The sequence below is a fragment of the Solanum lycopersicum genome, chromosome 3 (assembly GCF_036512215.1).
Source record: "Solanum lycopersicum chromosome 3, SLM_r2.1".
Taxonomy (NCBI): domain Eukaryota; kingdom Viridiplantae; phylum Streptophyta; class Magnoliopsida; order Solanales; family Solanaceae; genus Solanum; species Solanum lycopersicum.
Genome location: NC_090802.1, coordinates 987,805 through 1,009,718, shown reverse-complemented (window position 1 = coordinate 1,009,718; position 21,914 = coordinate 987,805). Strand labels below are relative to the sequence as shown.

At 33.3% G+C, this 21,914-nt stretch overlaps 4 protein-coding genes across 5 annotated transcripts; 2 read left to right on the top strand and 2 right to left on the bottom strand.

The window, feature by feature from the left end:
* The first annotated feature begins 553 nt into the window (after nucleotides 1–553).
* Nucleotides 554–5,406, top strand: LOC101256557 (ATP sulfurylase 1, chloroplastic). The gene is made up of 5 exons (XM_004233972.3): nucleotides 554–1,318; nucleotides 3,501–3,906; nucleotides 4,228–4,488; nucleotides 4,578–4,664; nucleotides 4,910–5,406. The coding sequence occupies exons 1-5, from the start codon at nucleotides 807–809 to the stop codon at nucleotides 5,045–5,047; spliced, it is 1,404 nt and encodes a 467-aa protein (XP_004234020.2). The 5' UTR covers nucleotides 554–806; the 3' UTR covers nucleotides 5,048–5,406.
* A 128-nt stretch (nucleotides 5,407–5,534) lies between these two features.
* LOC101256255 (ATP sulfurylase 1, chloroplastic-like) lies at nucleotides 5,535–9,995 on the top strand. Its single transcript, XM_004233971.5, has 5 exons — nucleotides 5,535–6,171; nucleotides 7,820–8,225; nucleotides 8,540–8,800; nucleotides 8,887–8,973; nucleotides 9,349–9,995. Exons 1-5 carry the CDS (start codon nucleotides 5,654–5,656, stop codon nucleotides 9,484–9,486), a joined length of 1,410 nt encoding a protein of 469 aa, XP_004234019.4. The 5' UTR covers nucleotides 5,535–5,653; the 3' UTR covers nucleotides 9,487–9,995.
* Nucleotides 9,996–11,258: 1,263 nt separating this feature from the next.
* On the bottom strand, nucleotides 11,259–14,263 carry LOC101255959 (calmodulin-like protein 8). Of its 2 annotated transcripts, XM_026030324.2 has the most exons (5): nucleotides 14,086–14,223; nucleotides 13,566–13,729; nucleotides 13,136–13,216; nucleotides 12,948–13,008; nucleotides 11,259–11,605 (listed from the first exon to the last, which is right to left on the bottom strand). In XM_026030324.2, exons 1-5 carry the CDS (start codon nucleotides 14,165–14,167, stop codon nucleotides 11,586–11,588), a joined length of 408 nt encoding a protein of 135 aa, XP_025886109.1. In that variant the 5' UTR covers nucleotides 14,168–14,223; the 3' UTR covers nucleotides 11,259–11,585. The 2 variants fall into 2 exon arrangements, with proteins under 2 accessions (XP_025886109.1, XP_019068249.1); XM_019212704.3 differs by lacking the exon at nucleotides 12,948–13,008 and having other exon boundaries at nucleotides 14,086–14,263.
* Nucleotides 14,264–16,666: 2,403 nt separating this feature from the next.
* On the bottom strand, nucleotides 16,667–21,199 carry LOC101255662 (2-methyl-6-phytyl-1,4-hydroquinone methyltransferase, chloroplastic). The gene is made up of 4 exons (XM_069296087.1): nucleotides 20,982–21,199; nucleotides 20,238–20,898; nucleotides 17,811–18,117; nucleotides 16,667–17,095 (listed from the first exon to the last, which is right to left on the bottom strand). Exons 2-4 carry the CDS (start codon nucleotides 20,789–20,791, stop codon nucleotides 16,940–16,942), a joined length of 1,017 nt encoding a protein of 338 aa, XP_069152188.1. The 5' UTR covers nucleotides 20,792–20,898; nucleotides 20,982–21,199; the 3' UTR covers nucleotides 16,667–16,939.
* Nucleotides 21,200–21,914: the final 715 nt, after the last annotated feature.

Sequence of the window (21,914 nt, the reverse complement as noted above, 5' to 3'; positions counted from 1 at the left end):
AATTACCCAATTAATATCTCCCTTCATATTTTATTTTAATTTTAACCATATAATTAAAAAAATCACTAACTCATTGTCTAAAAATCTTGATCTTTGACTATCGATATTAAACAACAACAACAAGATGACCTATATATTTTCATAAATAATGTTGGTGAAGCATAGAATAACTTTTTAGTTTGTAAAGATATTAATATTGTTTCTGATAAATTCACAATTTAAGGAAAACATTTTTTTAAAACACATTTGAAAGGAATGTAAGATTAAGTAGTTACTACGATGAAAATAATATTGAAAAAAAGAAAAATACATATAGTAAAATTAGTGAAGATAATCAAAATAAGAAAATAACAATAATAAAATTGATGATAACAAAATATACTAGCATCTAATGAAATTAACATAAATTTAATTCGAATAAAAAATATATATTATTATTTTGATATAACAACCACCCGTTCTAGAATATCTATTCCTAAAAATAGAGAAAACTTTAATCTATCAACTAATCATCTATCCCAATTAAAATCATGTTTTCAACGAGTCACCTATCGTTAAACATTAATTCATTTTCGATCTACTAATCGCTCTATTTAAATATATCATGGTTAATTTCTCGCACCTCCTTATTATATTATTAGTGGAGTGGTCCAAGGAAAATCAATAAATTATTTTATTTCCTAAATTCTCCCTCCAATATTTATATTTTATTGATAAAGAATCCTATAAAAATGGAAACCACTAAAATTCATTTCAAGCTCAAAGCCTAAAAATACAGAGAAGAAGAAGAGCTCTCTGCAACTCCAATGGCGGCCATAAGCTCTCTATCACTCAAAACTCCAACAAAAATTCAATCTTTAACCAAAACCCATTACGCCATACCTCTCAATCTTCCTTTTTCATGCCGTTCCAAATCCAAAAGAACCGGGTCAATCGGGTCCCGGACCCGAATCCGTTGTGGTTTGTTGATAGAACCTGATGGAGGCAAACTTGTGGAGCTTTTTGTTGAGGAATCACAAAGAGAATTGAAGAGAGAAGATGCTTTGAAATTGCCTAAAATTAAGCTTACGAAGATTGATCTTGAATGGGTTCATGTGTTAAGTGAAGGATGGGCTAGTCCATTGAAAGGGTTTATGAGAGAAGATGAGTTCCTCCAAACTCTTCATTTTAACTCAATTCGTCTTGAAGATGGCTCTGTTGTTAACATGTCGGTTCCGATTGTGCTCGCCATTGATGATTCTCAGAAGAATCTAATTGGTGGCTCGACCAGTGTTGCCCTTGTTGATGACGAAAACAATCCCATTGCCATTCTAAGCGAGTAAGAGATATTTCTGTGTTTTATTCTTAACTTTCACAAAATTTAAGCAGGGGAGGCAAAAAGGTGATTTTTTCCCCATCTATCCGAGCCTCAGTGGATAGAACTACGCGGTGCTTGTGCTGGTAGGGTCTAGTCTGTCCAAGATTTAGTGGATAGAACAACTCGCTACATTGTGAGATAGTGCATACCTATGGAATCATCCCATCGCTCCAAGTCTTAGTTGATAGAGTTATTCAGTAGCCCTGAGCTGGTGGGTGGTAGCAGGTAGTGCACTGATTAGTGGAGGTGTGAGCAGGCTAGTGAGTATAGTTACTGTTGCTTGTGTTGGTGGGGTCAGCAGATCTCTATGGAATTAGCCTGTTTAAGCTTTAGGGGATGAAGTCACTTGGTGTGGGAGGTAGTAAGTACCCATATAATTAGCCCATATGTCTAAGTCTTTAGTGAATAAAGTTACTTGATACAAGTACCTACGGAATTAGCTTATATGCCTAAATCTTAGTGGATAGAGTTATCCGGTATCTATGATGATAGAAGGTAACAAGTATGTAAGAGACTAGCCCATATGTCTAAGTCTTAGTGGATAAAGTCATCTGTAATTGTGTTGTGTTGATGGGAGGTAGTGGAATTAGTAAAGGTGTGTGGTTGTGTGCAAAGCTTAGCTCGGATATCATAGTTATATCAAAAAACAAATTTGATCCAATAAACTGTTGTTTTCATACATTGATCATTGATGTGACTATTAATTTAATGTTTTAGTTCACCATATTAAACAAAATCTGAATCTTATTTGTTTATGTTTACTTATGTGTGCTTACAGGGAATATTAAACTAAAGTGTTGACTGTATGTAGATATTTTTGCTTGAAAGTATGGTTTTTTAATGGTTTGTTTTGTAAGTGGCATGTGTTTTGTATTTGATTTTGGGACTTATTAAAAGGAAAGTTGGACTTTTTTTTATGCCAGTACTTATGGTTGTAATTTGTAAAATGGCAGTTAGGGAGACATATGTTGGGTTGTAAATCTTCCTTTAGGATTTGGGGCAAAGTTTAAATCTTTATGTCATAGTGGTACTCAAGAAAGCAAACAATTGTTTCCAGTAAGCAGTAACTTATTCAAGGTATTTCTATTATTCTGGAACATTGCGTTAACTGGAAAAGAAATCCAAGGTATCCCTTTGTTTTCAGAAAGATGTTGATGTTAAATGTGAAGATTTACAAACATTTCCTTTTTTTGGGTCTCCATAGGTAGTAGTTTGTCGGTTTCCTTGCTATTCTCCTGTTGATATATTTCTTCTGTTTTTTTTTGTCACCAATAAATTTTCAAAGGGAAGGTCTACCCTGGAAAATTCTTACATAGGATATCACAGTAGTCTACCATGTGAAATTGACTTATTTGAACCAAGCATCCTAGTCTAAAGTTAAACTAAACGTGATTTAGTGCTTCCCATACCATAATATAAAGCATAACAAGCAGGACAGGGGAAAACTTGTTCTTACTATTTTGTCAGTACAATTATGATTTTTTTTAAATATGCATGGAAAGTTCATTCTCGAAAAATCTCAAAAAGAATCAGCATCATATTATGTTTTTCCGGGGACAATTGGCTCGCCAACCTTCGAGATTGCTCATAAGAAGGCAGAAGTGTGATTATTTTCCATTTGTTTAGGGATGGCAATTCATCATGTGCTTTGACTTTGCACGTCCAAATACGTTTTTGGTTGTTTCCGATTGCTTTTATAAAGATTGACATGTTCCCAATTGCTTAAAATCAACTTTGGTAGTAAGCTGGAAGACGCCTATATTTCCTCTTCATCTGTTCAGAATTCTTTTGCAATATCGTAAGTATGTGAGAGCCTCAAACAACTTGATACACTGATGGAATCTCTGTATGGAATATACTTCTTGAATCCAATATCAGTAATCTTCTTTATTGATGTAGTGACTGAAATTGCTCAAAAGGGGTTAACTATTTGTGATCTACTTAACGAATGCCTTATACATATTCGAATGTGTCAGAGATATTGATCAGAATGATATTCTGCATTGGTTGTTTAGCAACTGATTCACCGCTTCTTTGTACTTTTACTAAATTTTGTCATGTTTATTACTGCTTGTCAGTAACATCATATGACTGCTGTCTTTCTTAACTCTGATGTTTTTCCCTATTAATTTGGTGATTGTAGTATCGAGATCTACAAGCATAACAAGGAAGAACGGATAGCAAGAACTTGGGGCACCACTGCCCCAGGTCTTCCTTATGTGGATGAAGCTATAACTCATTCTGGAGACTGGCTAATTGGTGGCGATTTGAAAGTTATAGATCCAGTCAAGTACAATGATGGTCTTGACAGGTTCCGACTTTCACCTGCTGAACTTCGTGATGAATTTACAAGGCGTAATGCAGATGCTGTTTTTGCCTTCCAACTGAGAAATCCGGTGCATAATGGCCATGCACTATTGATGACTGACACACGTCGGCGACTTCTCGAGATGGGATACAAGAATCCTGTCCTTTTGCTTCATCCTCTCGGAGGTTACACAAAAGCAGATGATGTTCCACTTCATTGGAGAATGAAGCAACATGAGAAGGTTTGTGCTTTTGTTGACCCGCCTGTATTTCTTCTTTTTTTTTTTGGCAGTAAATAAAGCAAATGAAACGCTACGGTACTCGAGTTTTTCCTCCCCTTCACCAGGCCAAGTTTTCACAGTCCTTTTTGCTCAAAGTTCCTTCTAACGTCCATTTTCTTCTTAATGTATCTATTCGTGTGTTAATTGACTGCCTAAAGAAAGTAAAAAAGTTCTCAGTTTCATTTGATCCCTTTACACTGAAATTTGACTCACCTTCTCAATCTGAGTTATGTACTTGGCATAGTGTTGCTAACTCCTATATATGACGGGATCTCTTCTCAGGTACTTGAAGATGGGGTGCTTGATCCAGAGACAACTGTGGTTTCTATATTCCCATCTCCCATGCACTATGCTGGTCCAACCGAGGTGCAATGGCATGCAAAGGCTCGCATCAATGCAGGTGCTAACTTTTATATTGTGGGACGAGACCCAGCTGGAATGAGTCATCCTCTGGAGAAGAGAGATCTGTATGATGCAGATCATGGCAAGAAAGTCCTCAGTATGGCTCCGGGACTAGAACGGCTGAATATCTTACCTTTCAGGGTATGGCAACAAATTACCTGTGGTTAAAGTGCAACACGTCTTTGCTTTTTATTTTCAAACTCTAATGTGAATACTGAATTTTCTTGTAGGTGGCTGCATATGACAAGACTAAGAATGCAATGGCTTTCTTTGACCCCTCTAGACCTCAAGATTTTATCTTCATTTCAGGCACCAAGGTTTCCATCTCTCCATTTGCTTTCAGTGTTATACCTTATGTTGCTCATATCCAACACTGGTGCGGCAGTACTGTTGGAGAATCTGAGCAACATAAGGTTTACCCCATCACGCCCCCAATCCAACTCCACTCCCAACCCTCGGGAAGGACCAACTTCATTACATTATACGATGCTAGATTGATTATTCTGCTGCTGTCCTGGCAATCAATATCACACAATTAATGTTTCCTTCTTCTTTTTTTCAGATGCGAACGCTTGCAAAGAACAAGGAGAGCCCTCCGGATGGATTTATGTGCCCAGGTGGTTGGAAGGTTTTGGTGGAATACTATGATAGTTTGGCTGCAGCTGAAAATGGCAGAGTTGCTGAACCTGTAGCTTCTTGAATGTATCATCTTTGAGAAAGTGAACTAAAACATATTTGGGGTAGAAAAATCAACTTTTTTTCTCCCCAGTATGTGGTTTCTGAAGATTATTTTTGACATTAAGACAAATAATAATAGTGAAGCATGGTATAGGTTGAGGGAAAAAGTTTCTCCATCTTGTAAATTATAGTGCTAAATTTATCCACACATTATGGAAATTGAGTTTCAAGTTCAGGATGGATGGACTATGTAGTATAGAGGTTGGAGGCTACACTATATGTATTTCATTCTTTTGAATAGATGAAAACATAAGTTAGACACCATTTGTTTTCATTCGCCGCCTTGGCTTTCGTTATCATAGTATCTGTTGTTGCTGCTAATGTTCTCTTCCCCACATACTTATTTATTATTCGAGTTGAGTTTTTATCGAAAATATTTTTTCTGCAATCTCGAAATTACATTGTTTGAAGGTCTCATTTAGAATCATCAAATTTTAGTGTACTAAAATGGTTCTTTGAATTTGATTAGCTAATTCTTTGAAAATACTAATTATAAAAAAATAAGATAAATAAATTGAAAATTTATTCTGTCATTGCTAGTGATGTAATTGGTAATTAACACTAAAGTATGTTTTTATTTTTGTTCGCCATAAGGTCTCTTTCATTCGAAACTTTGAAACATCTTTACCCAAAATCCATTTCTTCTTACCTCTCAATCTTCCTTTCTCGTACGGTTGCAGACCCATTAAGAACCGGGTCAATCATGTCGCAGACCCGAAGCCATTCCGGGTTGTTGATCGAACCCGACGGTGGCAAGCTTGTTGAGCTCTTCGTTGATGAATCACAAAGAGATTTGAAGAGAAAAGAAGCTTTGAATTTGCCCAAAATAAAGCTTACGAAGATTGATGTTGAATGGGTTCATGTGTTAAGTGAAGGATGGGCTAGCCCATTGAAAGGGTTCATGAGAGAATCTGAGTTTCTTCAAACTCTTCATTTTAATTCGATTCGTCTTGAAGATGGATCAGTTGTTAACATGTCGGTTCCGATTGTGCTCGCCATTGATGATTCTCAGAAGAATCAAGTTGATGGGTCCAGTAGTGTTGCCCTTGTTGTTGATGAAAATAACCCCATTGCCATTTTAACCGAGTAAGCAAAATTTCTTTCTTCTTCAAATCATCTTTTTGATTTTGAATTAATGTTAAAAAAAACACATCTTTAGCGAGTTTCATAGCTCAATAATCCATTGTTCTATTTAAGTATTTAAAGTATCGCCTTTTCGCGTGTTTCATATCACTCCCTTATGTTTAGCCTATGGAGGCCTGTTGCTGATTGGGAGCAAATATTTGCCGTTACAGTATTGGTGTGTTATAATACAAAGGAAGCGATAGTTTATCACGAGTTTTATACTTCAATTATCACTCCCTTTGTATTAAAATACAACTAGATGCTGAGTTTGACCTACAAGCTTAGTATGGAGGTGTGTTTTAATACGAAGGAAGTGATAGTTTAGGTAGGTAAAGAGAAATATGGATAGTTGAGGTATGATACGTGTATAATGAGTGAAAATGGGAGTTATTCCTAAAGGAAAGTGGGAGTTTTGATGCCTAGTGCTTACGGTTGTAAATGGGAATTAGAGTGACATTGGATTGTTAATCATCCTTTAGGATTCAAAGAAAAGTTCTAATCTTTATGGAAGAATGGTACTCAAGGAAAAGAACAATTTTTTATGAAGTGGGAAAAGAGCAACTGTTTATAGTAAGCAGTACTGTTCCTGAGGTAGTTCTGTTATCTTAGAATGTTCCTTTTTACTGTAAAAGACATCCGAAGTTATTCATAACCATGTTGATGTTAAATATTATGATTTTTATAATTTTTCTAATTTTCAGTCACAATGGTAAGTATAGCCATTAAGAATATGTTAGTTTGTATGCGTCCTTGCTCTTCCGCTGTTTGATGTATTTCTTTACTTCTTTTAATTTTCACTAATAAATTCCTATACAGGTTTACCCTGGAAAATTGTTCTACATGATATCACAGTAGTTTACCATGTGAAATTGACTTATTTAAACAAGCATCCCTGTCTAAAGAGTAAAAATAAATTAAACGTGATCAAGTGTTGTGCTTTAGTTGTCCCCATAACATTAGCATGAATAACATAGGAGAACTCTTGCTCCTTTGTGTCAATTACAACTATGAATTTTAAAAGAATATTCATTCTCAAGATTTCTCCAAAAGAATCAGTGTCTTATTAGATTTCATACTCCTTGTGTTAAGAAGATGTTATAACTGACTGGCTCGCCGCTCACTAAACGATCAAGTTGAAGTTCTGGAGTTGCTCATAAGAAGGCAGAAGGTTGATTAGTTTCTACTGGTTTAGGGATGCGAAGTCATCACCCGCTTCATCTTTGTCAATCAAATTTAGGTTTCTGTTGGTTTCCATTTGCTTTTAGTAAGATTGACATGTTGGTCATTCCTTCTATAGCAGATCTTCCTCTACTAAACAAATACGAGCTTACAGTCAACATTAGCAGTAAGCTGGAAGACACTGATTTTTCCTCTTCATCTGTTCAGATTTCTTTTGCAAATCACAAGTATAAGTGAGCCTCAAACATTCTGACCATTTCTAGTTGGCGAAAAAGCGGGTCATAGCCCAACCCGACCATTTCTCACGAAGTTTTAATCTCTTTGTTGTTCTTTTATAATTTTTAAGCATCTAACTAGGCTATCTTTTCTTTATTATGACTATTTATACTTTCTGATCTAGTTTCTTTCCCTGTTAATTTGGTAAGTGTAGTATCGAGATCTACAAGCATAACAAAGAAGAACGGATAGCAAGAACTTGGGGCACCACTGCCCCAGGTCTTCCTTACGTGGATGAAGCTATAACTCATTCTGGAAACTGGCTTATTGGTGGTGATTTGGAAGTTATAGAACCAGTCAAGTACCATGATGGTCTTGACAGCTTCCGGCTTTCACCTTCTGAACTTCGGGATGAATTTACAAGGCGTAATGCAGATGCAGTTTTTGCTTTTCAACTGAGAAATCCTGTGCATAATGGCCATGCATTATTAATGACTGACACACGTCGGCGACTTCTCGAGATGGGATATAAGAATCCCATCCTTTTGCTTCATCCTCTTGGAGGTTACACAAAGGAAGACGATGTTCCACTTCATTGGAGAATGAAGCAACATGAGAAGGTTTGTGCATTTGGTTACCTGACATTTTCTATTTTTGGCAATAAAATAAAGCACTTGTACTCTTCACTACTTGATCATGTTCCTCATTTAACAGCCAAGCTTCTGCAATCCTTTTTGCTCAAAGTCCTTGTTGATATCTATGTACTTATAAGCGTTTTTTTTAAATTCTGCTCAAAGATGTAGAAAAGGTCTCAGTTTCTTTTATTCATTTTGTGGCTGAAATCCCACATAAAATTTGATTTGCCTTATTAATTTGGCCATGTATCAGCATGGTATTGCATTCTCACTCCTATACACGACTGGATTCTTGTCAGGTTCTTGAAGCTGGGGTGCTTGATCCCGAGACAACTGTGTTATCTATATTCCCATCTCCCATGCACTATGCTGGTCCAACCGAGGTGCAATGGCATGCAAAGGCTCGTATCAATGCAGGTGCCAACTTTTATATCGTGGGACGAGATCCAGCTGGAATGAGTCATCCACTGGAGAAGAGAGATCTGTATGATGCAGATCATGGCAAGAAGGTCCTCAGTATGGCTCCGGGACTAGAACGGCTGAATATATTGCCTTTCAAGGTATGGCAACAAATTAACCATGGTTAAAGTGCAATATGTCTTTCCTTTTTTACTTCCAAACTCTAACAATACTAAATTTCATGTAGGTGGCTGCATACGACAAGACTAAGAATGGAATGGCTTTCTTTGATCCATCTAGGCCTCAAGATTTTATCTTCATTTCAGGCACCAAGGTTTCTATCTCTTTATTGGCTTTCAGTGTTTTACAACTATGTTGTTCACGGCAGGTGAGTTGTCATGTCCTCCAAAAGTGGTGTATTTTTGGAGGATCTGACAAAGAAGTGACATTATTTTTGAGAAACCAAGCGATGTTTGGTCTCTTTAAAAGTGTTGGTGGTGGGTACGTGTCGGATCCTCCAAAAGTAGTGCAATTTTGGAGGATCATACTCAGGTGCGGCAGTATTTTTGTAGAATCTGAGCAACATAGGTTATACCCCCATCTCACCCTCAGAAAGGGCCACCTCGTTACATTCTAGGATGCTAGATCAATTATTGGGGTGCTGTCCTTACAAAAATATGGTGTAATTCATGCCTTCTTTTTCTTTCAGATGCGAACTCTTGCAAAGACCAAGGAGAGCCCTCCAGACGGATTTATGTGCCCCGGTGGTTGGAAGGTTTTGGTGGAATACTATGATAGTTTGGATCAAGCTGAAAATGGCGGAGTTTCCGAACCTGTTCCTGCATGAATGCATCATCATTGAGTAAGTGAATTACAGCATGTTTGGGTAGAAAAATCAACAATTTTCTCCCCAGCATGTGTCTGAAGATCTATAATAATAATAGTGAGACATGGTATAGGTTGAGGAAAAAGTTCCCCATCTTGTAAATTATGGGGCTAAACATAGCCCAGTACACTAAGCTTCTGCTATATGTGGAGTCCAAAGAAGGTTCAACCACAACGGTCTATTCAACACAGCCTTACCTATCTGGTTCCACAGCTCGGACTCGATGACAATGGTGCTACTGCTACACACAACATTTCTAAAGTTATGCACACATCTATATTATAAGTGTACTTGATTTCATTAAAATGAGTTCCCATGGTTTCTGGATTGGACTATATAGGCCACAAGTTGGAGAGTACATTACATTTATTTCATTCTTTTGAAAAGATGAAAGCGTTACATATCATTTGTTTTCACTTAATGAGGGTTTCATTCAGATTTCAGTGTATCTAATTCATTTTTATCTCGAACAGCTGGATTTCTATATTGCAACCTATGATTTCCACGTGTCTAGCCCATGACTTCTCCACGAAGCACAATTGACCGAGTCTAAAAGATAAAGGTTGATAGTCCAACGGTCTCATGAATCTATTTGGGTCGCGATCTCACCCAACTAAGTTTCATCTTTACCCTTACAAGAACCCTTAACTATGTTGAAGGGATTCGATTAAATCCTCCTTTGTTAGAAAATTATACTTATTTAAATTAAATTATAACTAAATAAGATGGGTGAAAACAATTATAAATTGTTTGACTCATGTGAAAGAGAATGTAACACTAAAGGGACATAAATCATTTATTTGTTCAATTATTTTTTGAAGGAGTGGGAATGAAGGTATTTTGTAGTCAAAAGTCATAATACACAAACAAGTCATAGGAAGTAAAAAGACCTGACTCAATACAAAATTAATTTATTTTTCTTGAGAATAGAAACATGCTTGTCAACAAATTTATGAACGTGCCTTTGAATTTATTTTTCTTATATTATACAAAAAAAAAAAATAACGTATTTGTAATCCCATTACTCCTAAGGTAAAAAGACTGTTTCTGATAGAACCTAGGCTCACGTAAAAATATTAAAGAAGATTTTAACAAAAGACATATAATAATGAAAAAGTCATCTTAACAATAGTAACAACAAAATAATAGATAATCGAAGCAGTGATAATTCATATAATTGACTAAGTAATGATAATCAAATTCTCTTTTGGAGTCATCAAACCTAGACGTGACAACTATTATTCTCCTCTTTTTTATTAGTATTAGTTCATGACTAATTACATTGTTATTGTATTTTGGTGTGTCATTAGGAATAAACTAATATATTAGTTAACGTGACTTATCGAAATTAGTTAACGACTAATTGATAGTTTATATGGGTTAAAAAATAGGCTACAACCTACTCAAAGAAAAAAAAATTAATAACTTTATTTAACATATAATTCAAAAAGTCATCAAGAAATATCATATTTAAAAGAAAATGTGGATTTGCTAATCGTACGTCCTTTCTTGCTTTTATTTTATATCATAATCATTATGATATTTTCATCATAAAATACATTAATAAGTACTCTATAATGATAGTAGCATATTTAATTATTTGTTTATCTCCCCCCCCCCCAACACACACACACCCCGCGCCACACACACATTCTTTAATAAGTCTTTGATAGAAAGTTATTTACTCGTAAAATAAAATTTTTATTATTTTACAAATATCTAAATAAGTTGAATCATGAAACGAATTAATATATAGAACATCAATAAAACAAAAAAAATATTACATATAAACTAAGAGGTTCTTTTGGTTACAATTTTGAGAGTTTAAATAGTCAAATAATCCTACAATTAATTCCTTGGCTATATAAAATTGATATTGTTTTAACAAATAATAAAAACTTCTTAATAAATAGAATAAATATAAATAAATATTTTTAATCATATATTAAAGTTTGATCATCATTTTAAAAAATTCATCAAAGTTGACTTGACCATCTCCATCCAAATCTGCTTCTCTAATCATATGTTGAGCTTCTTCTTCTGTTAATTTCTCCCCTAAGTTAATCATCACGTGCCTCAACTGCAATACAATCGAAAAATATTATAACAAAGTTTAAATTATATACATTAATAGCTTTTTTTTTTAAAAAAAATGCACTAATAGTGCATTATCAATATCTTACTTATTAATGAAATGATAATATAAATAATATCTCTATATCACTAATGTGTGGAATATTACTTTTGATATAATCATATGTGGTTCAGTATCGTTGATTTGATTAATTCAGATTAAATCATACATGTAACGTTCGCTAAAAAGAGGAAGTCCTCTATATAATGAGTTTCTCCATTTTCAAGGTCGAAATTTTCTCAATTGTATCTTTTAGAAATTGTATCTTTTAGAAATGACTGATTAATAAATAATTTTTTTTATTTTTCTCACAGCTTATAATATATTTTAGATCATATATAGTATAAAGAAACCCCTTTTTGAACAAGTTGAATACCTTTTTTGTGAGAAAATATAAAAATCATTATGATCTAAGATTTTATAAGTTATTGAAAACATTAGACGATAATCTAATATTTATATATAAGATTAAGCAAACATTGAATTCGATTTAACGTTGTCTGGAATGGTAATTCTACAAGAACTATATATGTAAGATTTTTAAAACTAGAGGTAATTAAAATTTAAATAATATCTAAAAAGGAATATTGTATAAATCAATTAATATAATTCGAGATTTTTAATTAAAAATTAGAGAGATTTTATCTGTTTCATTATAATCTTTAATGGTATAATAAATAAAAAGTCAAAAGGAGCAAGTGCATTGTTCAGTGTGAACTGTGGAAAAATTCATTGCATTGACAGATTGGTTTCAAAGTTAATAATAATAATAACCTAATAATTATCTAGGATTTGAAACAACTGTAAAAATAAGTATATTTAAATAATAATGACAGAAAATTTTAACATGTGTACCCCCTCACCTTTCCCTTAACTAGTTTAATAATTATATTCATTCATAATCAAATTAAAACATTTTTTCCAAATCCTTTGAAATATTGAAAATATTTATGGATTTAGACATAAATTATTAGCTATTTCTTGAATTATAAAGATAAAGATACATAGAACACAATTTTACTTTACTAATTAAATTGAATATAATCTTAATATATACGCATGACATAATAATAATAACTGATCTCAAATCTTTGTACGAGCATGAAATTTTTAATAAGAAATATTGTAAATGATTCTAAACTTGACGAGAATTTAAGAATGTATTTCGTTTATGTTGTATTTAATTTTAATTTCATTATATAAGTAAAAAGATGTATTATTTTTTAAACTAATAATTCGATCAAAATTTAAAATGTTTTCAATCATATTTTCTTAAAATTAAAAATACCTTGATCTTTTTGACTGGTCTTCAAAGGAACAACATGAGTACATATGCCGTACATGATTGACTTCACTCACAAAATAATATTAATGATTATAAAAAAAATATCTTCTAGTAATTCCTTTTTAAAAAACAAAGATATTTTTTCAAATATATTATTAAAAGTATAAAACTCCAACGTAAAATCAACTTACATCGGTAGCAGAAATAAATCCATTTTGATCTTTATCGAACACCTTAAACACTTCTTTAAGTTCTTCCTCTAAATCCGTCTCCTGAAAATTAAAATAAAAACGAAGCCAGAAATTTTAATAAGAAAATTTAAAAATATATAATAATAACAACATATTTAGAATTTAAATTCGTGACTTAAAATCAATTTTGAAACCTCTCTTAACACGATAAAAATCTATTATTACTTTATTTATACTGACGGTGAATTCCAGGGAATAGAAATATAGACGGAGATATCGTAAAATTTACTCGTATAGAGCGTTTGCACCAAGCTAGCCAACATGTATGACATGTCTATTTACACACTTATTAAATCACTTGGTTATTAATAGTGCGTCGATATAACTGATTAAGTATGAACACCCGACACGATTAAATAAGAATTTTTACCTTCATTTTCTTGGTGATGAGATTCAAGAATTCAATAAATTCCATGGTTCCATTATCATGATGATCAGCATCAACTTCACTAATCATATGACATAGTTCTTCTTCTGTTGGATTTTCATCCAATGACCTTATTACTGTTGCTAATTCTTCAATTGTAATGCAGCCTAAAAATAAAATTATAATATTTGAGATATTATATAAAATGAAATAGGAATGATTTGGCCAAAAAAAATAATAATTGATACTTATATGATATGAATTTATCCTTAATCAGAAATTTCGTTTATTGAAGTGAGCACTTCCCTTTTAATTGACTTTACGCAATTTAAGTTATTAGTTATTCTAGATTTCAATGCTACTATCAAACATCATATGAAAAATTAGAAGGATAAACAAATTACTAGCTAGTATTCATTATTATCATCTATAATGTTAAGGTTTCAATGGTGATATCGAACCTCGAGTGAACAACTTCATAAAAATGTAAGGGAAAGATTAATAATAATATGATAATTATTACCATGTACATCTTTGTCAAATAAATTGATGGCTTCTTTGAATTGAAGTAGTTGATTTTCTTCCTTCTCTATTTTATCAGCCATGGTGTTTTCTTTTTGGATCTTTGTTTAGTTAGAGAGAGAGAGAGAGAGAGAGTTAAGTATATAATGTTGGATGGATGTTTATTTGTATTTAAATAGAAGAATTTTGTTGTGACAAGAGGGCTCTAGTAAAAGGAAAAATTACGATTCCTTTTAATAAATAATTACTAATTTTGGTGATGTTTTTATTTATTATCATTTTATAGTAATATTATGTTAAATCTGTAATATGTATTAAAAGTAAATTCTGTATGTAATAAATATGTATCATAACTGTTTTAAAAAATATGTTATGTTTGTTTAGTAAGAAATTGACACATTGTATTATAAATGTATTAAAATGTGTGATAAATATATTAACCATCTATAAAATTTGTATCATATGTGAATAATAAATTTTTTTTGTAATACGTATAAAAACTGTATTATAAGTATATTAAAAAAGTTCAAGAGAAAAAAAAATTATTACTATTAATGGTAATTATTTTATATTTATGTAAGTTTCCGTAAATATATTCGATTTCATTAAAATATTAAAAAATAGATTTTTAAAAAGAAAAAAAAGGGATGAATAAGGGGTTTAACAAGAGAAAAGTTCTTCGGCACCTATTAAAAGAATTATTTTTAAAAAAAATTGGCTTTCATATATAGTCAATCTCTTAAATTTGTTCACATTTTGTTTAGACACACGAACTAAATTATATTCAAATTGAACAATTCAATTCTTAATAAAGTGTTCAATTTAGATACTTTTTGTTTGAATTTTAATTTTTTTTTTTATGTGTTCTCATTCATTTGATAGATAATTAAGTTAACAATATAAAATATGTCATATCATTTAGTTATACGTATTCACCTCAATAAGTTATGAGACATCAAGTGTTTTGTACTTCATATTGATGCGTATAATTAAAAGAGATGATATATTCTATGTGATTAACTTAACTACGTATGTAATAGACGGATGAGAAAGCACATATAACTATCTTTTTGAGAATTTGAATCGAAAGTAGATTATGTATTAGACCTTTAAGACTTGTGGAACTCTATTCTTTGAATGTGTACTTGATAAACATGTTACCGTAACACAACTCGTAAATCACAGATTCGATATAATCACACAAAATAAGTTTTAAACAATAATCTCGATAAAAAGGCATTAGAATGAGAAATCGATATCTATCCTTTTATATGAGATATATTATCTATTACACCATCTCAGTCATTTTTGTGAATCGCAACAAATAAAATTCTTTTAGAAAGAAATTTCCAAATGAAGACAGTCAAATTGAATGTAGACCGGTATTAGGTGTAGTTGTTGGTCATGGCTTTATCACGCAAGCCCTCTTAATTTATTTTTTATTTATCAAAATTTATTGATTCGATTAATTTAAAATTTGTGTCACCTATAGGTATGATCACTAAAGACGAGTCTAAAATTTTGAATGTACGAACTTCAAATTTTAAAAAGACAACTTACTAATTTTCGAATTTTAAAAGAGGAATAGAGAATATTAAAATTTTGACCATATTTTAGATTAACACCCAAATATCACGCTGCATTGTGAGGTTTATGGGAGTAATAGAGTCCTTTTGAACAAAACCAAAACAAAATCTTGACTTTGAGACTTTGAATTCAGTTTTTATTGTGAACTAACTTATGAATCAATGAAATTTCAAATTTTGAATATGCTTTGCACGTGAATTTGTATGTCCAAATCAGTGTATTTTTTCATATTTCTTTCAAATTAAGTGACGTGATTTCGAGTGCATGACACGGACTCAAACTCTATTGCAAATGAAAGTCTGATATTTAAGTGGAAAAGAGTAGAAAAATACATTTGTTACCCATCAAGCTCGAACCATACATTACAAATTCTCTAAAATTTCAAAGGTAAAATAAACATTACTTGGATTAAAGGAGGATAATGATATTATTTATTGTTTAAATTAACAGGAAATTTGATTCTAAAAGCCAAATCAGAGTGTAAATGATTTTCACCCATATATATATATATATATATATATATATATATATATAGCATGTCTTTGAAAAATTAAAACACTAGAAATTTTCATTGTCCAAATTCCAAAGGAACAAAAAAAAAAAATTGGACTTCTAGTATTGTGAATTAAAATAATATTACTAATGTTTCTATCAAATAACCTTCTATGAAAATTATGTTCGAAGTTTACTTCTTAACCAAGTTTGCAAAGAGTCAAAATGATTTGGAGACTTGACTCATATGATCATCCTTTGTGATTTGTTAATTTACTATATCTAGTATTTGCCAGGTGGTCACGAATTCTAGCTGTTCTACCGAAGACGACTTCATACCCAAGATTCGAAATCGAGGTCATTGATTAAGGCACGAAAGAGTACTCACCACTCCACCACAACCTTGGGCGACTTGACTCGCACATGCTGAAGTTGTTCAAGGATTAAAAAAGAACATCAACTATGAGGACACACGAGTACTAAAATACTCAAGACTTGCTCAATATTGGCAAACGATGCATTACTACTATTTATTTCAATGAGTTATGTGATTAGAAAACATGACTGATAGATTATCCAACTAGAAAATGTCACAGATTTTTCTAGGTTTTACCATGAAAATAAAATTTACAAGCTAGGGCTGAAAAACTAACAGACTAAAGTTCGATGATGCCAAAAACATTGTTGGTCCACAACAGAGTTGTGGTCACTGGTGGAGAACTGTCAAGCAGAAATTGTGGAGAACTTCTCTTGGATTGATAAGTTGTCCTTATTATTCAGATGGGCTGACCTTTCGGAACGATTTGATCCTTAATCCACATGTATATTGGAACGAGCACGTAGTAACTTGCAGCCATTATGCCAAGCAGGAATCGCATGAGAAATACAAAAGGGTTCACAGGCTTGCTCACATCCTCAACCTTGGGACCGAGCTGCAACACAACAACACAGCAACATTAGTATATTATATTTACTAATGGTGTAAGAAAGTATAGTTCCGGTTTGACAACAAAGCTTCAATCCACTAAAACTGTAAATCAGAGAGTTCACATGCACTTTTCATTTTTATTTTGTATAATGTTGGCCCGAGATGAATTTTAAATGGAGGAACATGGTCACTGAGGATTCATATAGCCGAACCCAACTTTCTTGGGACTAAGGCTTAGTTGTTATTGTACTTGTGCAAGGCAAAAATACTGAGAGTTAAAATGATTGCGCTATAAGCTGTCCGCTAGTCTACAGCCAAGGAGGAGGGAGGCGTTCTATCACAACTTACATCACGCAAGTTTGACCATAGATGAAACAAGAAATGTTCAAGTTTGTAAATTTATTGGCAGTACTAGAATAGTATGATAAGCATTTTTGAACTTCCAATTGCTTAATGAAATTAGAATTCCGAATAAATTGTATTTTCTGTATAGTATACCACATATTTTGAGAAATTTGAAAGTGGAAAATGTGTCTGGACATGAAGAGGGTATCATATAGTGTCAGAAAGTCAACAAAGGTGTTTAAAATAATTTCAAAAATATAAACAAACAGGAAATCGAAGAATTTAAGTCATCTAACAGATTGACCAGCACAAAAGCTTCAAATATGCCATTTTCTAAGCAATAACACACACTTGGGAAAAAGAGAAGTCCCTACCTGCAATGGTGATTCCCCAGCATATGGCTTCACTCCAGTCACAGAGCAGCCCATGATCAACCCGTGTCGGCGGACACCACGATACCATTTTGGGCCAATCCGCTTCAGCTTAACTTGTGTGAAACCGGCCTTCTTAAACCATTCTATATATTCTTCTTCTTTTGGAAAGAGCATCCACACATCTGCAAAGAAACGAGATAACCAAAATGTTGGGTACACCGGACCAATCAGGCAGGCAACCCCACCTATGGTTAGTACCCGATAAGCTTCCTTGATACCACGCTGTGGATCTGGCCAATACTCAATGCTGGAGAACACAAACATGTTATTACATCTAGAAGTAATAAATAGGTGACACCAGTGAATATTGTCAAAGTTAATTGAACTAGATTCCACTGGAAATGAGCAAAGATGACACATCAAGCATATATATTAATCTTGAACTTGCCAGTTATCAACAATAAGAATCAATATGAACAAAAGTTTATGAGTGTAAGATATGGTACTTGAGCCTAACTCAACCCCAAAAAGGTAGCACATGAGGGAGGATTGCCCAAGTCCATATAAGCAAACCACCAGCCCATTTCCATGGGACTCTAGCCCACTCTAACAATAAGTAAGGAAATATGAACAATGGCTAAAAACAAGTGAAAATGATAACCTCATGTAATTTGAAGTTCACTTGCACTCTGTATATTGAGTACAACAAGCATCTTAATTCTTCAAAGAATCGCACTTCATTTGTGCACTAGTGAATAGTCAAAACTGAAGCGACAAAAAGACGATACACGTGGCCTAAAAGTCATAGCGGAACCATGGCTAGTTGAACTGCACAACCTAATGATCTTTTATTAAAATTACATGGAATGTGAAGAGCATTCCAACACCTGACGAAGAGTAACAAAAACTCCACCTCAGCTCAATGACGGAGCTAGATGGAGGAAAGGGGGTCAAACAGAATCCCTTTATTTTAAAATTACACCCTGCAACTATGACAAAACAATTCTTTTTGCTACATGTTAACTGTTGAAACCCCTTGACATAAGGGGGAGATTTTAGTGAAGCGGCCAACGAGGTTCAAAAATTGTTTTAGATCACGAACGAAAATCCCAAGTGTAATTTCTAGTATGTATTTGAATCTCCGTATATAAATTCCTGGCTCCATATTGGCCAAGCTTGATGAATTGTTTAACAGCATCACATAGTATTATAGACTAGCAAGTTCAATTTGGAGGAAAGGCAAGAATAACGTAGAAAGAAATTACATTTAGGAAACAGAATACAGAATAGTCTGATTTATCCTATCAGTTCCCAAAAATTTTCTAAGCAAGACTTAAGCAGTAATAGCTAGCAATTTCTTATAAAACAGCATCAGCATCACAGACTAGAAGAGCAAAAACAAAGCAGATGGCAGAGGACAGGGGCACAGAGGCGGAGCCAAGATTTTAAACTTTATGGGCTTGAGTTTGGGATTCTAACACAACTCATTCGATTTACTGGGTTTGAAATCAACTTGAACTTGTTTAGTGATTCTTATCACATATCCGAGACAACGCTATTGGGTCCAATAAAGCCATAAGTTGCACTCTCCATGGCACTTGGCACAGAGGTTGATCCAAGACTTGAACTTTATGGGCTCAAGTTCGGGATTCTATCACAACACATTCAATTTACAGGGTATGAAATCAATTTGTACTTATTTATTGAGTTTTTATCACATATCCGAGCCAAAGCTATTGGGTCCCAATAAAGTCACAAGTTGCACTCTCCATCGCCCTTGGCACAAAGGTTGATCCAAGATTTAAACTTTATGGGTTCGAGTTCGGGATTCTCTCACAACTCATTCAATTTATCGGGTTTGAAATCAATTTGTACTAAACTAGTGAACTTTTATCACATACCGAGCTTGGACTCCAATGAAGCCATGACTTATCATCCTCTCCATCCGCCCTTGAGGAGCAGACACAATATCCGATGTATTTCAAAACACGTGCCAACTGACCCTCAGGATTTCTCAGTTATCCAAAAAACTAAAAGTATAAGGGGCGGAGCCACAATACGGGTTCCACGAAACCTACTAGTTATGGCCCAAATACTGTACTATTATTAGTAAGACTTCACCTGATATGTACAAATAAATTTATCCATTACCCACTAAACAAAAAGAGTTGTTGTTCAGAACTCACATACTACCTCTATTTCAATTTGTTTGCCTTACTATCCTTTTTAGTCCGGTTAGAAAGAATGTCTTTCTTCATTTTTGACTACTCTTTGAATTTAACTTTCCACATAGCATGTTTGACACCAGAAGATTAGAAGACATTTTGGTATATCCTACATATGCTTTGATAGGGAGGGAGTACTTAAAAATTCTGGATTTGTCTCTGCTCGGGGTTTGCAGTTGCCAAACATAAGTATAGAAATTACCTTCCAGCTGAAATATATCTATCAAAAGTATCAGTAGGAAATGGGAGATCCTCAGCATCTCCTTCAAGTATCTTGCACTCTTTCAATGGCTCCTTCTGCCTAGCCTTAGCAAGCTGATGAGGTGATTGATCAATAATAGTCACATTTTTAGCATCAACATGCTTAACAATCCCAAGAGTAGTAAATCCAGTTCCACCACCAACATCCACCACTTGCAAATTCCTTGCGTGTAGCTCAGCAGGTTCAAGTGCTTCATCTCTCATATCTTCAGTCCAATGCCCAGGATTTATGACATGGTCATACACAATAGACAAGAACCTGTAGAACCAAAATGCCTCTTTTTTGTGTTGTATGAATCTTGGTTGAGAAGCTGGCCTTGAAGCAGACAAACTGCATTTGGTGGGTCTTAGAGTTCTTGTTGCTCTCAAATTAACAAAACCCTTTTGGGGTAAACACTTTAGATTCAGTTCTGACCCAAGAAATGATGAGCCAGATGGAGAAATTCCACTAAGAAGCTTGAAATTATCAGATCCACTCAGTATTGAAGACGCCATGAAAGTATTTTTATAGCTTTGAAGATGTAATTTTTACAATACTTCAAGCTAAAAGAAGCTAAACCCAGATGCTATATCTTCAAATTCATCAATTTCGATAAGTTTTTCTGCAATTTTAATGAAATTTTTAAAAAGTTGAAGAAGAAACAACACAAGAAGTTCAGTGAGGTAGTAGAAATGGAAGCATTACCTTTTTGGCTACCACATATTGAGATTACGATTACAACTCGCAACTAAACAGGAACCACAGAGCTATACGACACCGTTTTATCCTCCTTTTTTTTTTCACTCAATTGATTATTTTTAATTCTGTTTTTACGAAAAATAACTAAAACATGAAGAAACTAGTGGGAAAGTAAAGAAGCAAATGAGTTTTACATGTTCTAAGTGTGTAAGGCTGAGGTGGATGAAGTAAATTAACATGGAGTATTATCATTATATTATACACATAAAAAGCAATGGTTTGTTATTATCAAAAAAGAAGAAATTTGTTAAATCGAGAAAATTTTTGATAATTGACAAATGTGAGAATTAATAAAAGGAATAGATTGCGATAGCATATTTAATCAAATCAAATTCGACAAGAAAGAAAAAAACATCAATTACACGAAATAAAAAATTAAGGCAATCCATATATAAAACTCATACGTGACAAGAGTCCACCTTATGTAAAATTTCTTCTATAAGTAGAAAAAGGGTCATAATGGAATTTCTAAAAATCTCCAAAAGGAAGGACATTTGCTTGAAGAAGGATAAGCCTTACAGCTAGAGCGGTTAAAATAGGTTGGCCTAATCTAACCCTAACGGGCTATAGAGTTACATGGATTAGACGGGCTGACTCTTTTTAGTTAAAGGGCAGTAAAATATTGGCCTAACCCAACTCTAAGCGGGCCATGGGTTGACCCTTCAATCAATATTATTTTTTTAGAAGGAGTATCGAAGAGAATTGAATGTTGATGTCTATGAACAAGACATCAATACATACAAATTTTCATTTATGAATCACACACTTTAGCAAATACTTACAAAAATATATTTATGAATCTCACACTTCGGTGAAATACTTACCAAAATATATAATAGTCAACGTAAAATTTAGCAGAAAAATATTAATCATTCAAAC

Coding starts and splice junctions, on each gene's coding strand:
- LOC101255959 (XM_019212704.3), bottom strand. CDS start 14,167: ATGGCTGATAAAATAGAGAAGGAAGAAAATCAACTACTTCAATTCAAA. Junction 13,730..14,085: donor ATTTGACAAAGATGTACATG/GTAATAATTATC, acceptor TTTTATTTTTAG/GCTGCATTACAATTGAAGAA. Junction 13,217..13,565: donor TCATCACCAAGAAAATGAAG/GTAAAAATTCTT, acceptor TTTAATTTTCAG/GAGACGGATTTAGAGGAAGA.
- LOC101256557 (XM_004233972.3), top strand. CDS start 807: ATGGCGGCCATAAGCTCTCTATCACTCAAAACTCCAACAAAAATTCAA. Junction 3,907..4,227: donor GAATGAAGCAACATGAGAAG/GTTTGTGCTTTT, acceptor ATCTCTTCTCAG/GTACTTGAAGATGGGGTGCT. Junction 4,489..4,577: donor TGAATATCTTACCTTTCAGG/GTATGGCAACAA, acceptor ATTTTCTTGTAG/GTGGCTGCATATGACAAGAC.
- LOC101256255 (XM_004233971.5), top strand. CDS start 5,654: ATGTTTTTATTTTTGTTCGCCATAAGGTCTCTTTCATTCGAAACTTTG. Junction 8,801..8,886: donor TGAATATATTGCCTTTCAAG/GTATGGCAACAA, acceptor AATTTCATGTAG/GTGGCTGCATACGACAAGAC. Junction 8,974..9,348: donor TCTTCATTTCAGGCACCAAG/GTTTCTATCTCT, acceptor TTTTTCTTTCAG/ATGCGAACTCTTGCAAAGAC.
- LOC101255662 (XM_069296087.1), bottom strand. CDS start 20,791: ATGGCGTCTTCAATACTGAGTGGATCTGATAATTTCAAGCTTCTTAGT. Junction 18,118..20,237: donor AGATATATTTCAGCTGGAAG/GTAATTTCTATA, acceptor TGTGTTCTCCAG/CATTGAGTATTGGCCAGATC. Junction 17,096..17,810: donor CTGGGGAATCACCATTGCAG/GTAGGGACTTCT, acceptor GTTGTGTTGCAG/CTCGGTCCCAAGGTTGAGGA.